The 14,380-nt window shown below is 38.3% G+C and overlaps 1 protein-coding gene across 1 annotated transcript in view; it reads left to right on the top strand.

Moving 5' to 3' along the window:
* The window catches only part of ANO4 (anoctamin 4), a 308,805-nt gene that overhangs the window by 245,822 nt on the left and 48,603 nt on the right, over positions 1-14,380 (top strand). The window contains exons 15-16 of the mRNA XM_072973171.1: positions 10,684-10,766; positions 14,200-14,340. Coding sequence (XP_072829272.1) covers positions 10,684-10,766; positions 14,200-14,340 — 224 coding nt within the window. The remainder of the gene's footprint in view (positions 1-10,683; positions 10,767-14,199; positions 14,341-14,380) is intronic.

The raw sequence follows: 14,380 nt of genomic DNA, 5'->3' as shown, positions 1-14,380 counted from the left end.
TTGTACCTTCTGTAAGATAAAAGATTTCATTACTCACTAGACTATATATTCAGTCACTCAGCACTGGGTATCCCCCCAAAAAAGAGTGAGATGTAATCTCTGCTTTCGAAAATTGGTAATTATAATAGCAGGTGTCAAGTCCTATTTACAAAGGAACAGTGAGGGTTCATGCAGCCAACTTCCTGAGGCAAAAAGGGAAAGCAGAAAAGGTTTCACTCAAGCGGAGAGACTGAAACCAAGCCTTAAATTTGCCAGGCAAGGGCGTGGAGCCAGGTGGAGGTGTGACAAACATTCTGAGCCGCGAACAGTGTGGGTAAATCTCTGGAAAGGAATGCTTGGACGTTCGGTGTGCCAGGGACATGGAATGCGTCTTAGTTTCCCAGGAGTGCTGTAACAAAATACCACAAACTGGATGACTTGAAACCAAAGAAATATATTCTTTCACAGTTTTGGAGGCTAAATAACCAAAATCAAGGTGTCTACAGGGTTGGCTCCTTTAGGAGGCTCTGAGGAGGTGTCTGTGCCATGACCCTGTCCTAGATTCTCAGTGTTCCTTGGCTTGTAGACGCATCCACCCAATCTCTGCCTCCACCGTCACTGACCACCTCCCTGTGCCTCCACATGGCAGTCTTCTTGTATAAGGACACAATCATATTAGATTCAGGGCCCACCTTACTCCAGTGTGAACTCATCTTAACTAATCTGCAATTATTTCCAAATAAGATCACATTCTGAGGTTGGGGCTTAGGACACTGACATATTTTGGGTGGGGAGGGCACAATTCAACCATAATAGTGTGCATGTGGAGGCCTGACGTCTGCTTATCACACGACATGTGAAGAACACAGAGAACCAGGGCTTCATCCTAGAGGCAGAAAGCCAACCGAAGTTGTCAGCTAGGGACTGACACCATCAGCTGTGTTTGGGAAGCAACTGTGGCAGCAGTGTGGGGAGCGTGACAGTGGGGACCAGTAAGTAGCAGGTAGCCACTTAGAAGGCAGTTCCAGTGTTCAGTCAAAATATTATGCAGAATTGGGTGTCAGGGAAGATCAAAATTACAGAATAAAAACCTTATACCTAAATAGGTTTTGCTTGCTTTAGTTATTTATAGTAGGCTGGAAATAATCTAAATATCCAATAGTAGAATGGTTAAAGAAATTATAAGCAGCCATTAAAAATTATCTTTCAAAACATGTTCAAAACATGTAATAACGTAACACAAAGCTCTATTTAATTTAATTTTTTAATATAGGATACAGAGTATACAAATAAAGTGTGATTTCAGATATATTTAAGTGTTATCGAGTCCAAGCTAGTACTGCTTGCTGCACAGCAGGCCAGTAAATCAAGAGAAGAATTACTGCAGCAAGGAGTAGCAACTTTACTTAGAAAGCCAGAAGACTGAGAAGATGGTAGACTAATGTCCCAAAGAACCATCTTTCCCAGAGTTTGGACACTAGTTTCTTTTATAGAACCAAGAGGGGGAGATGAAGAGGTAAGGTTAAAAAAAAAAAAAGCTATAAATTATTGCAAAGATTCCCTTGTTCTGGCTAAACTCCAGAGGGGATGTGTTAATTTCTTCTTTCCTGCAGCCATTCACAGGTGGGCCTGGTTATGACGTTTCCTGCTAGCTAAACAAAGGGTTTCTCAAGATGGGCCATTATGTATACTTTAAGCTGTAGGCAACATCCCTTTAGTGATTAACTTGTAGCAAAAGCAACAGAATACAAAAGTTAAAGAAACAAGATTCAATGTGGAGTCAATTTGTTTTTCTCTGTTACACAAGTATTAATGAAAACAGGAAAAAATTATGTCAGCGTTAATGGTGGTTTTCTCTGAGTGATAGGATTATGGGATGTTTTTGTCAGCTTTTTAGGTATAATTTACCTATTAAATAAATAAATAAATAAAATCCAGTGATTTTTTTAACATTTTTATTGATTTATAATCATTTTACAATGTTGTGTCAAATTCCAGTGTTCAGCACAATTTTTCAGTCATTCATGGACATATACACACTCATTGTCACATTTTTTTCTCTGTGATTTATCATAACATTTTGTGTATATTTCCCTGTGCTATACAGTGTAATCTTGTTTATCTATTCTACAATTTTGAAATCCCAGTCTATCCCTTCCCACCCTCTACCCCCCTGGTAACCACAAGTCTGTATTCTCTGTCCATGAGTCTTTAGATTCCACATATGAGCGATCTCATATGGTATTTTTCTTTCTCTTTCTGGCTTACTTCACTTAGAATGACATTCTCTAGGAGCATCCATGTTGCTGCAAATGGCATTATGTTGTCGGTTTTTATGGCTGAGTAGTATTCCATTGTATAAATATACCACCTCTTCTTTATCCAGTCACCTGTTGATGGACATTTAGGCTGTTTCCATGTTTTGGCTATTGTAAATAGTGCTGCTATGAACATTGGGGTGCAGGTGTCATCCTGAAGTAGATTTCCTTCTGGATACAAGCCCAGGAGTGGGATTCCTGGGTCATATGGTAAGTCTATTCCTAGTCTTCTGAGGAATCTCCACACTGTTTTCCCTAGTGGCTGCACCAAACTGCATTCCCACCAGCAGTGTAGGAGGGTTCCCCTTTCTCCACAGCCTCTCCAGCATTTGTCATTTGTGGATTTTTGAATGACGGCCATTCTGACTGGTGTGAGGTGATACCTCATTGTAGTTTTGATTTGCATTTCTCTGATAATTAGTGATATTGAGCATTTTTTCATGTGCTTTTTGATCATTTGTATGTCTTCCTTGGAGAATTGCTTGTTTAGGTCTTCTGCCCATTTTTGGATTGGGTTGTTTATTTTTTTCTTATTGAGTCGTATAAGCTGCTTATATATTCTGGAGATCAAGCCTTTGTCGGTTTCACTTGCAAAAATTGTCTCCCATTCCGTAGGTTTTCTTCTTGTTTTATTTCTGGTTTCCTTTGCTCTGCAGAAGCTTGTAAGTTTCATTAGGTCCCATTTGTTTATTCTTGCTTTTATTTCTTCTAGGAGAAAATTTTTGAAATGTATGTCAGATAATGTTTTGCCTATGTTTTCCTCTAGGAGGTTTATTGTATCTTGTCTTATGTTTAAGTCTTTAATCCATTTTGAGTTGATTTTTGTATATGGTGTAAGGGAGTGTTTTAGCTTCATTGTTTTACATGCTGCTGTCCAGTTTTCCCAACACCATTTGCTGAAGAGACTGTCTTTATTCCATTGTATATTCTTGCCTCCTTTGTCGAAGATGAGTTGACCAAAAGTTTGTGGGTTCATTTCTGGGCTCTCTATTCTGTTCCATTGGTCTATATGTCTGTTTTGGTACCAATACCATGCTGTCTTGATGACTGTAGCTCTATAGTATTGTCTGCAGTCTGGGAGAGTTATTCCTCCAGCCTCTTTCTTTCTTTTCAGTAATGCTTTGGCAATTCTAGGTCTTTGATGGTTCCATATAAATTTTATTATGATTTGTTCTAGTTCTGTGAAATATGTCCTGGGTAATTGGATAGGGATTGCATTAAATCTGTAGATTGCCTTGGGCAGTGTGACCATTTTAACAATATTGATTCTTCCAATCCAAGAGCATGGAATATCTTTCCATTTTTTAAAGTCTTCTTTAATTTCCTTCATCAATGGTTTATAGTTCTGTGTATAATTCTTTCACCTCCTTGGTTAGATTTATTCCCAGATATTTTATTACTTTGGGTGCTATTTTAAAGGGGATTGTTTCTTTACTTTCTTTTTCTGTTGATTTATCGTTAGTGTAAAGAAATGCAACTGATTTTTGAACATTAATTTTGTAACCTGCTACCTTGCTGAATTCTTCAATCAGCTCTAGTAGCTTTTGTGTGGACCTTTTAGGGTTTTCTATATACAGTAACATGTCATCAGCATATAATGACACTTTTACCTCTTCTTTTCCAATTTGGATCCCTTTTATTTCTTTCTCTTGCCTGACTGCTGTGGCTAGGACTTCCAGGACTATGTTAATAGGAGGGGTGATAGTGGGCATCCTTGTCTTGTCCCAGATGTTAGTGGGAAGCTTTTGAGTTTTTCACCGTTGAGTACTATGCTGGCTGTAGGTTTGTCATATATAGCTTTTATTATGTTGAGATATGTTCCCTCTATACCCACTTTGGCGAGAGTTTTTATCATAAATGGATGTTGAATTTTATCAAATGCTTTTTCTGCATCGATTGAGATGATCATGTGGTTTTTGTCCTTTCTCTTGTTGATGTGGTGTATTACATTGATTGATTTGCGTATGTTGAACCACCCTTGTGTCCCTGGGATGAACCCCACTTGGTCATGATGTATAATCTTTTTTATGTGTTGTTGGATTCTATTTGCTAAAATTTTGGTGAGGATTTTGGCGTCTATTTTCATCAGTGATACTGGCCTATAATTCTCTTTTTTTGTAGTGTCTTTGCCTGGTTTTGGTATCAGGGTGATGGTGGCTTCATACAATGAGTTTGGCAGTATTCCCTCCTTTTCAATCGTCTGGAAGAGTTTGAGAAGGACTGGTATGAGTTCTTCTTTGTATGTTTGGTAGAATTCCCCGGTGAAGCCATCCAGTCCAGTCTGCCACTCTGTGTCTTTTGACTGGAGCATTTAGTCCATTAACATTTACAGTAATCTCAAATAAACAAGTTAACCCACCACCTGAATGAATTAGAAAAAGAAGAACAAAAAGCCCCAAAAGCAGCAGAAGGAAGGAAATAATAAAGATCAGAGAGGAATTAAATACAATAGAAATTAACAAGACCATAGAAAAAAATCAACCAAACCAAAAGCTGGTTTTTTGAAAAAGTAAATAAAATCAACAAACCTCTGGCCAAACTCACAAAGAAGAAAAAAGAGAGAGCACAAATTAGCAAAATAAGAAAGGAAAATGGAGAAATTACAACAAACAAAATAGAAATACAGAATATCATACGAGAATATTATGAAAAACTATATAGAACCAAACTGGATAACCTAGAGGAGATGGACAATTTTCTGGAAACATACTGTCCACCAAAACTGAATCAAGAAGAAACTGAACACTTGAACAATCCGATCATTAGAAAGGAAATAGAAATAGCAATTAAAATCCAGTGATTTTTAAGGGTACATTTTGATAAGTCATGTAACCATCACCATAATGATGAAACAGTGTTTTTATCCTCCAGAAAGTGTCCTCATGGCTCTGTAGTCATCCTGTTGGGAACCTCAAACCTGCTTTCTATCTCTGTATTTTCATATGTTCATATGAATAGAATCATTCAGCATTTAGCATTTTGTTTCTGGCTTCTTTCACTAAGATTAGTACTGTTGAGATTCATTTATGTTGTTGCATAAGTCAATAGTTTGTTCTTTTTGGTACAGAATAGTATTCCATTGCCTGGAATATAATGAAATTTGTTTATCCATTTTATCCATTTGTTTATCTACTTGTTTATCTAAATGTTGATAAACATTCAGATCCAATCCAGTTTTTAGCAATTATAAATACACCTAAAAATTAATGACTATTATAAATTTTTTGCACTTTTGCATCAAAGTCTTTGTATCTATTTCTCCTGGGAAAATAATTAGGCGTGGCATTGCTGGATCATGGGATAAGTGAATGTCTAACTATAAAAAATTGTTTTCCAAAGTAGCTGTGCCATTGTGCAGTCCCAGCAGCATTATATGAGAGTTGCAGATGTTCCACATCCTCACCGATACTTAGAATTATTAGTATTTATCATTTTAGTCATTCTAGTGGGTATATAGTGTTATCCCTTTATGGTTTTAATTTGCATTTCCCTGAAGACTAGTGATGTTGAACACCTTTCCATGAGCTTGTTTGCAATCTACACATCTTTAGTGAGGTGTTTGTTCAAATGTCCGTTTGTTATTGGGTTGTTTGTCTTCTTATTTTTAAGTTAAAAGGATTCTTTGTATATTCTGGATAGAAGTTGTATATCATACATATGTTTGCAAATATTTTTCCCTGTTTTTGAGGCTTTAATTTTTATGTTCTTAATGGTGTCTTTTGAAAAGCAAGAGTTTTTACTATAGATATACTCCAATTTAGGGTTTTTTTTTCTTTTATTCTGTGCTTTTTGTTTTAAAAAAATCTTTGCCAAATCAAGGTCCCTAAGATTTTCTAATTTTTCCTTCTAGAAAGCTTCTAGTTTTGACTCATATATTTAGGTCCCTCAGTTATTTCAAGTTGATTTTTATATATGGTGTAAGGTAAGGGTCACATCCATTTCTTTGCATATATGGATATCCACTTGTTCCAGTACCACTTGCTGAAAGATTATCCTTTTCTTCTTTGAATTTTCTTGGCGTTTTTTTGGTTGAAAATCAATTGACCATGTGTGGGTCTATGTCTGGAATTTTTTTTGTTTGATCCATATGTGTACTTTTATGTAACAGCACTCTGTCTTGATTATTATAGTGTAATAGTAAGCCTTGAAATCTTATTCTTTTTAAAAATCGTTTGGTCTACCTTAGGCTCTTTGCATTTTCATGTAAATTTTAGAATTAACTTGTCAATTTCTAAACCCTCCCACCCCCGATATTTGACTGCCATTGAGCTGAATCAACAAATCAGTTTGGGAATACTGAAGATTTAATATCAAGTATTCCTATCTATGAATGTCATTTAGCTTTTCGTTTATTTAACTGTTCTATAATTTCATTAAGCAATGTTACATAACTTCCCATGTACAGGTCTTGTGTATTTTTAGACAATTTTCCAGAATCATATTGTCTGATACTCCAATTGCATGAGTGTTAGGCACTCAATATTGTCCTACAGGTCACTTATGCTTTGGTGACCCTATTTTAGTCTCTTTAGTCTTTGTGTTCTCTGTGCTCCTTTTTATATTGTTCCTGATTATTTGTCTTCAGGTTCACTGATCTTTTCCTCTGAAAAACCTAATCTTCTGTTAATTCTCTCCAGTGTATTTTCTTTTCATATCTTGCAATTGGGTCCTTTTGTATATTTTATTTCTCTCCCCATTGTGCTTTTGTTTTTATCTACCTTATTGACGTATGAAGTATATTCATAGTCACATTCCTGTCCTTCCTGGACTCTGAGATTACCCTCATCTTGGCATTTAGAGTTTCATAAACTCTCTAGTTACTCATTTATAGTTATTTGCATTATGACTGCCAATCACCTACCCCAAATATTGCAAATTAGCAACCTGTAAAAATGTTCTGTTTGGTTTTCACCAATTTTAGAAATATATGAATAACACTTATCCTAACAATATATCCTAACATTTTGAAATTGAAATATTTCACATGGAAATAGATTTTTATAGTTTCTCTTGAAAAATCTGAAGATCTGGCCAAAGTACAATGAAAACTGAGAAAAATCTATCATTTTACATGGTACACTCACTCTCCAGCTTGCCCTAAATCCCACCACTCTCTGTTGTATGAAGATTTTACAAGTTAAGCTCTCAGGAGGTGATCTTGTTTCTTTATTTCTAAGTTCTTGAAAAGCACATCATTGAAACTCCTCTGTTCTTCCTCCAAATGAACATTCTCAGAAAGTTATAAAGGAAAAGATGAAATCTGTTAGTAGTATTAATTTTACTTTTAAAAAATTAGTATGGGGAGAAAAACAACTGAATGTGTATATGAAATAAGTCATTCTGCTTTCCTAGGAATTAAGAGAATCATCTTGACCAGGTTTCTGAAAATACTTGGAGTCATCAGTCAGCAAGTCATCATTCTGAAATAAAAATCGCTTTCTCTTTCATAGGCACTGCTCATTTTATTGCTAGCCACAGCTCAATTCTTGTTTTTCCACGAACAACTGGAACATAATCTTTTGGCAAGGAAAGAAGTTAGACTATAGGATCTTTAGGCTCCTTGTTTTTGCCAAAAATAAGAAGTAAAAATGCCTTTAGAATTATTTTCTGGCATTAAACATAATTTTCCTTTGGACTACCAGTATAGACATTTTTAAAATGAAGAATCAAATTAGGCCTCTCAATACCTATCATGTTACCAGAGGGCAAAAGTTGGCAGTGCTGTATTCTTAGCAGCTTTGGGAATAAGTGTGGACTTTCCCAGGCCTCCCAGAAATGTGTAGCTCAGAGGGAATGATACAGAGTAAATTCCAGCTCCCGCAATGAACTGATAACCCTGGGGCACAGCACTTTTGTATTTATAAGTAGTTTCAGCTCCTGTAGTTGGTAGAGTAGGCGTTCTTTATCTTTCTTTTTGGCTTTTCTCATTTCAGTAGAAATTGAGGCTTCCAGATTAAAGTGTGGCCTCGTAGCTAGGAGTCAGCTAGATAGACCCCCTCCTCACCCCATCAAGCCTCTCTAAGGCCAAGGGCTACTGTCCTGACTCTTACGGAGAACAGCCACACATTCAAGGGTTGGCTACACTGTCTCTTTAAGGCCAGGAGAGACTCTGGAAACCAAAGAGAGAAATCAATAAAGTGGTATTTGGCCAGAGGACCCAGGGAAGGAGATGTTTCAGGCACCCCATGCAAGGACAAGATAATTCGGTGAGGCAGAGGGCAAATGTGCAGAAAAGAGTTTACATAGCAGGCCTGCTTTAGAATGTCCTGCTTATGTTGGCATCTGGGAACTTAAACTTCAGAATAGTTTTCCCCACCCTAACTGCTGAGAGTAACCCATTTTACATAAACGATTTGCCCAAACATTAGGATTTATGCTGAATACCTACCTGATTTTTTTGTGAGACTCGGGAATTTTGGAATGTGCCAGGCAGAGGGTGCCTATGTGTCCAGCCCTTGATTAAAAACCCTGGGTACTGAGTTTCTAATGAACTTCCCTGTTACTAACATTTCACATGTTGTTACAACTCACTGCTGGGGGATTAAGCACATCCTGTGTGACTCCACTGGGAGACGACTCTTGGAGGCTTGCACCTGGTTTCCTCCAAACTTCATCCCATGTGCCTTTTCCCTTTGCTGATTGTGCATTTCAGCTTTTCCCTGTAATGAATCAGCCATATGTACTACTGTATGCTAAGTCCTGTGAGTCCCAGTGAATCATCAAGCCTGGAGGTGGTCTTGGGAACCCCTGACACAGCAAGACACCTAGGAAGGACTCCAGTGGAAACTGCTGCTCAGCCTTGGCACTTCTATCAACCTCCAAAGACTTCTGTTTATTTCCACTTCCCTCTTCTAAAATTAAGCACTTGATTATTTAGGTGTGGCTTTCTTAACAACTATGACTCTGAATTTTTCAGATTTTAGAAAGGCACTGTGGTGTTTATACCATATATTACATAATAGCCCATGAGGTCTGAGAAGGACCCCGTATTCAGATACGTTAATATGGCTGCTTTCAACGTATGCGTATTCTCACTGAGAGGGATCAGTAGAGACTGTAAGTAGCCTCACCTCCATCAAGGTCAGAGCTGGCCTCAAGATGAATTTGTGCCAGACCTGGAGGTGGGGAAAGGCTTGCAAATTTTAGAGTGTTTTGAATTTTGGCATTGCAGATAGGAATTATATTGCCATCACTCATTGGCTTAGCAGGAAATTGAGAATTTGAAAAGTTAATTCATTTGCCAACAGTATCTGAACTGGATTTCAAATCTAGGAATGTCTGGGTCACAAGCCAGAGAGCTCGTAACTATCACTCTATACCATCCTTCCAGTTACTTATTTTAAAATATATGTTCTATGTCCAAATACCACTCATGAGGTAGTGTAGAGCAAGGGGGAGTAGAAAAGAAAGTAACTGTCGCTGTTTGGAATGAGCATTTGGATGTGTACCTTTCCCCATGAAACTGACTCCAAATATAGGACATATTTTTCCCTTTTGCAAGTCTAAGTACACAGCAAGGCCCAGTAGAGACAGACCCAGCAGTTGCCTCTCCTAGGGTGCCTCTGTGATGTCCTAAGTTGCAGTCATCCTCGGAGTGGTGAGTATGTGTGTGTATGTGTCTCCTCATCTGGCTTGTGACTTCCCAGGCAGTAGAAATATATCTTGATTATTTGTTGATCTCTCTGTCATTGTATAATGCTCAGCAATTCATTTTTGTTGATATTTTTAAGTTGAACTGACTAAAAAGTTTCTTTGGCCAAATGAGAATCACTCCCAGATTTACCTGGACAGGGAGGCCAACACACTGGAAAAGGTTCTTAACAGAATTTACACACTTTTGCCTTCAGTATGACAACAAAGACACAGTTTGGGGGGAAAAAAAGAGAAGCAATAGGACACTTTTTTCCAACAAAATAGCTTACTTTGGTAAAATAGTAAGATACTTTCTATAGATATTTGTCCAGAGGAGGATTTGGGGGACAAGAAATCACTGCCAATCAAATACATGTGAACTGCTAAGTTCTGTATTTGGTTTTCTGTCCCTCACTTTTTGGAATAAATACTCTATCAATTAAAAAGATGATGGTAACCTAGTTTTCTGTGTTCTTATATTCCAGAAGCTTTGTCATTCTAATAAGTCTGTTCTGCTATGACTCACAAATCAGCTTAATTTAATTCTAAATGAAATCTCTTAAGTTTTCATTGTTTGAGACAGGCTTAGTAATTCTCAGAAAATGATCCTTGTTAAATGAAGCTTAGCTAAAAATTCTGATATTTAAGGATGTTGCACAAACAACTGTCATTCTTTACAATGGCTTCATTATTCTATGACACATTAAAGGCATTGTTTTGTTTGAAAATGTCTGTCTTTCTCTGTTTATTCCAGCGACAGTTTTCCTGGAGTTTTGGAAAAGAAGGAGAGCAGTAATTGCTTATGACTGGGATTTGATAGACTGGGAAGAAGAGGAGGTTTGTATCATTTATCTCAAAAATTTTTAAAAAGCAAATCACCAAGAAGTACACAATCCCCCTTGAGTCATCGCTCTCTACTCTGTAACAGAAGTCAGGTTTCTTCAGAAAGCATTTTTAATACCTGTCTTTGCAGGAAATTTCAAGCAGTATAAAAAGATACTAGCAGAGTTAAACACACACACACAACACTTTGATTACTTATTGGAGTAAAATTCCATGGCTCAGTAAAGCACTTCACTTGTAGGTAGAGGCATAAGAAGAATTGATAGTAAGATTTGTTTAGTTCCCTTAAACATTAACCATTCTCTTTACTTCATCAGAAGGAGAATATTAGCTCTGCAATTTTAGGCACATGGAAGCAGACCTCCTAAGTGCTCCAGGGAAATGGTTCTGTGAGCTCTTCAGTACCCTGGACAGTGCCTAGACACGCACAGGCTCAGAGGTGTTGCCTTAAGTGATAAATATGTAGGGGAAATCACCCCTCAAGCAGCTTCTTTGATGGATGTGGCTGAAAGCAGGACCAACTCTAGACGAAACTGTCCAGGAGAGGTAAACGCAGTCCCCCAGACTTCGCTTTCTCAGCATGTCACTTTCCCCTTCATCCCCTCTAGGCCAGGACACTGTGCCCTTTCCTAACCTGTGTCTGGTCTTCATGTCTCCTTGCCCCATTCCTGTCAGAAGTCTTGAGGACTCATGCTGGACTAGGTCACCGTGTGCCCCCTTGGACCCTGCTTTCCCTTGAGAGTCATTCCAGACCTGAACTCCTCTTTCTTTCTTCCTGTCTGTTATCTCTTCCTTCTCCTGAGTTCCATCTCCTCAGAGCCTTGCTGTGCCAGTGAATCAGATGCACCAGTTACAATAATGGGTATTAGAGGGTATTTTCCTCCCAAGAGGCGTACATATATATTTTTATAAATTAAAAGGAATCTTTTGGAAACGTAAGTGAGAATTTTAGCCCTATGATAGACTTGGTGGGGGAGATAATTTTGAGAGGATGCCTTGTGGCATCATGCCTTGTGGATGGCTGCCTTTTCTCCTCATGCTCTTGGACACATTTGGGTAGTTTTTTAGAAATGATACTGGGATTTTCGGCAATCCTTGTTCTTTTGATAAGGCCTCACTCATGCTTTTATAAGCACTCATTCTCCAGAAAACAGTTTTCTTCGTTGGAAGAGGCTGCCCAGATGACTTCTGGAGTCTGCCAGTCACAGCTGGACTGCACTGAGGACTTTCTTCTGGGTGGGGCTGTTCTGTTTTTCGTTACGTGTGTTTATGGGAGTGACTTTCAAATGGAACGGAAAATGCTCTTACCTGGGAATCTGAGTCACCACTAAGCAACTGTGTCACCTAAGACAGATTACTTTACCTTTGGACTTTTTCATTTTTAAAGAAATGTTCCCCTTTCAGCTACAAAGTGTGGCATTATTTAAGAAACTTAATTAAACCAATCTAAAGTCACAATTGGCATTTGAGGTGGGCCCAAGATGTGGGTACCCTTAGGGTAAACATATCCCTTGTAAGTCTGGAGCCGTCTGTCTTCCCAGCCCTCTTAAAAAGCTTGGTGCACTGAACTGTCCCTTCCCTCAGCATCCCTGTGTACAGAAACCATGTGCAGCTCTAGTCCTCAGTCTGGGAATTCATTGTAGAAATGCCTCTTACTTTTAGCCTGTGACTCTCAGCTTGCTGCACAGAAGAGCCCAGGTGTGCTGCATGCCTTCTTCAGGGGTAACCCAAGATGTTAATTTGCTAGGGTTGCCATAAAAGTACCCTTGACTGGGTGGCTTAAACAACAAAAATTGATTGTGTCACAGTTCTGGAGAATGAGATCAAGGTGTGGGCAGGGGTGGTTTCTTCTGAGGACCATGAGGGAAGGATCTGTTCCAGGCCTCTCTCCGTGGATTGTAGATGGCCATCTACTCCCCATATGTTCACACTGTCTGCTCTCTGTGCATGTCTCTGTCTAAATTCTTATAAGGACACTAGTCATACTGGATTAGGGTCCCCCCAATGACCCCATTTTAACTTAATTCCATCTGTAGAGACCCTGTCTCCAAATATAGACACATTCTGAGATACTGAGGGATAGGACTTTGGGAAGGGGACACAATTCAGTCTAATACCCAGGATGACAGGTCTGGCTCCATGTTTGGCCTCAGCTTCTGGATGATTAGCTCAGTGACTCTTGATGACACTTAGAGCCTAATAAACTGAGTTTCCCAAAGAAGCAGAATATTCTAGGTCTGTTCTGTTTATATTCTAAAGCATAACTGGCTAAAATAAGTGAAAGGAGGCAGAGGCTGTTTCTAACAGTATCTCCCCCGACCTTTCCCCATTATGCACCACTAGGTGAAGTCAGCATTGGGCTTATCCTGTAGCAGGAGTCAGGCTGTCCTTCCTCCCACACAGGGAGGCCACTGCCAGACTGTGCCCGCCGTCCATCCCTCCATCCCCTCTCTTCGTCAGCTCCTTCTTTGCTTTCTGTCGGTATCTTCATCTGAGTCTTGAGTGTGTCTGCCTGGATCAACTAGTCTCCATTGCACCAGTTTCTGCTCATCTTCCCTCGTCTTCCAGGACACTCATGTAGAACAAGTTCTTAATTAACCAAAACCACTTCAGCATACCCTGGTTATCTTTTATTCCTAATCCCTTACTTGCTTTTGAGTCCGAACCTTTTCACATTGGATGAGGCTCAACTCAAGAAATAAAATCTCAGCTTGATTTAGAATTAGAGCACCCTTGATTTTAGCTGGATTTGAAAGGTATTTACCTTGTTTTTTTTTCTTTTTCAGTTTAATTAGGTAGAATTATTACAGTTTGCACATACATATTGTATTTTACCTTGTTTTCAATACCATTGAAGAATACATTTAAAATCTGTGGTTAAAGGTGAATGACTCCTAGAGAAGCTTATTAAAAAAAAAAAAAACAGATTCACCAAGTTTTTAGCTGCCTAAATTGAAAAATTTAAAAATTGTAGAAAACTAAGAATTATATTGCCATCATAACTCAAAAAAGGAATTCTGAACATTTTGCTGTTCAGAAACTTTCTTTGTCCTGGTGTCCATATCCTTCCCCAGTAATAAAAGTAAAAGTTTATTAGTTGCTTCAAACCACCAGGGACAGGACAAGTGGGTCCCTTTTCTCATTCTCACTTTCTTTCTTCAAGCATAGTTTGATAAGATAATAGAGGCACTTAACCATCAGTCTAAATAACATAGCCTTGATAATAATAAGTCTAAATCATCATTCTTTAGATTTTCTTTAAGTGGCCAATTTCTAGACATTTAAACCTGGGTTTCCAAGCCCACATCATTGATTGACTGATGACTATAACATTTGTTGACTCACTTTTCCTGTGGGGTAAAATGATTTTGTTCTTGTTGTCTGAGCACCTCTTTAGTACGTAAAAATGTGTCCGTTTGTTCTTTAGGAAGAAATACGGCCCCAGTTTGAAGCCAAGTATTCCAAGAAAGAGCGGATGAATCCCATTTCAGGAAAGCCAGAACCATATCAAGCATTTGCCGATAAATGCAGCCGGCTTATCGTTTCTGCATCTGGAATATTTTTTATGGTTTGAAACTTTTTTTTTATAAAATTCTGTGTTTCATAAA

This window comes from Vicugna pacos, chromosome 12, assembly GCF_048564905.1.
Source record: "Vicugna pacos chromosome 12, VicPac4, whole genome shotgun sequence".
NCBI classification, from domain to species: domain Eukaryota; kingdom Metazoa; phylum Chordata; class Mammalia; order Artiodactyla; family Camelidae; genus Vicugna; species Vicugna pacos.
Note: the sequence above shows the minus strand (reverse complement) of the source record. Positions and strands in the feature narration are given on the sequence as shown.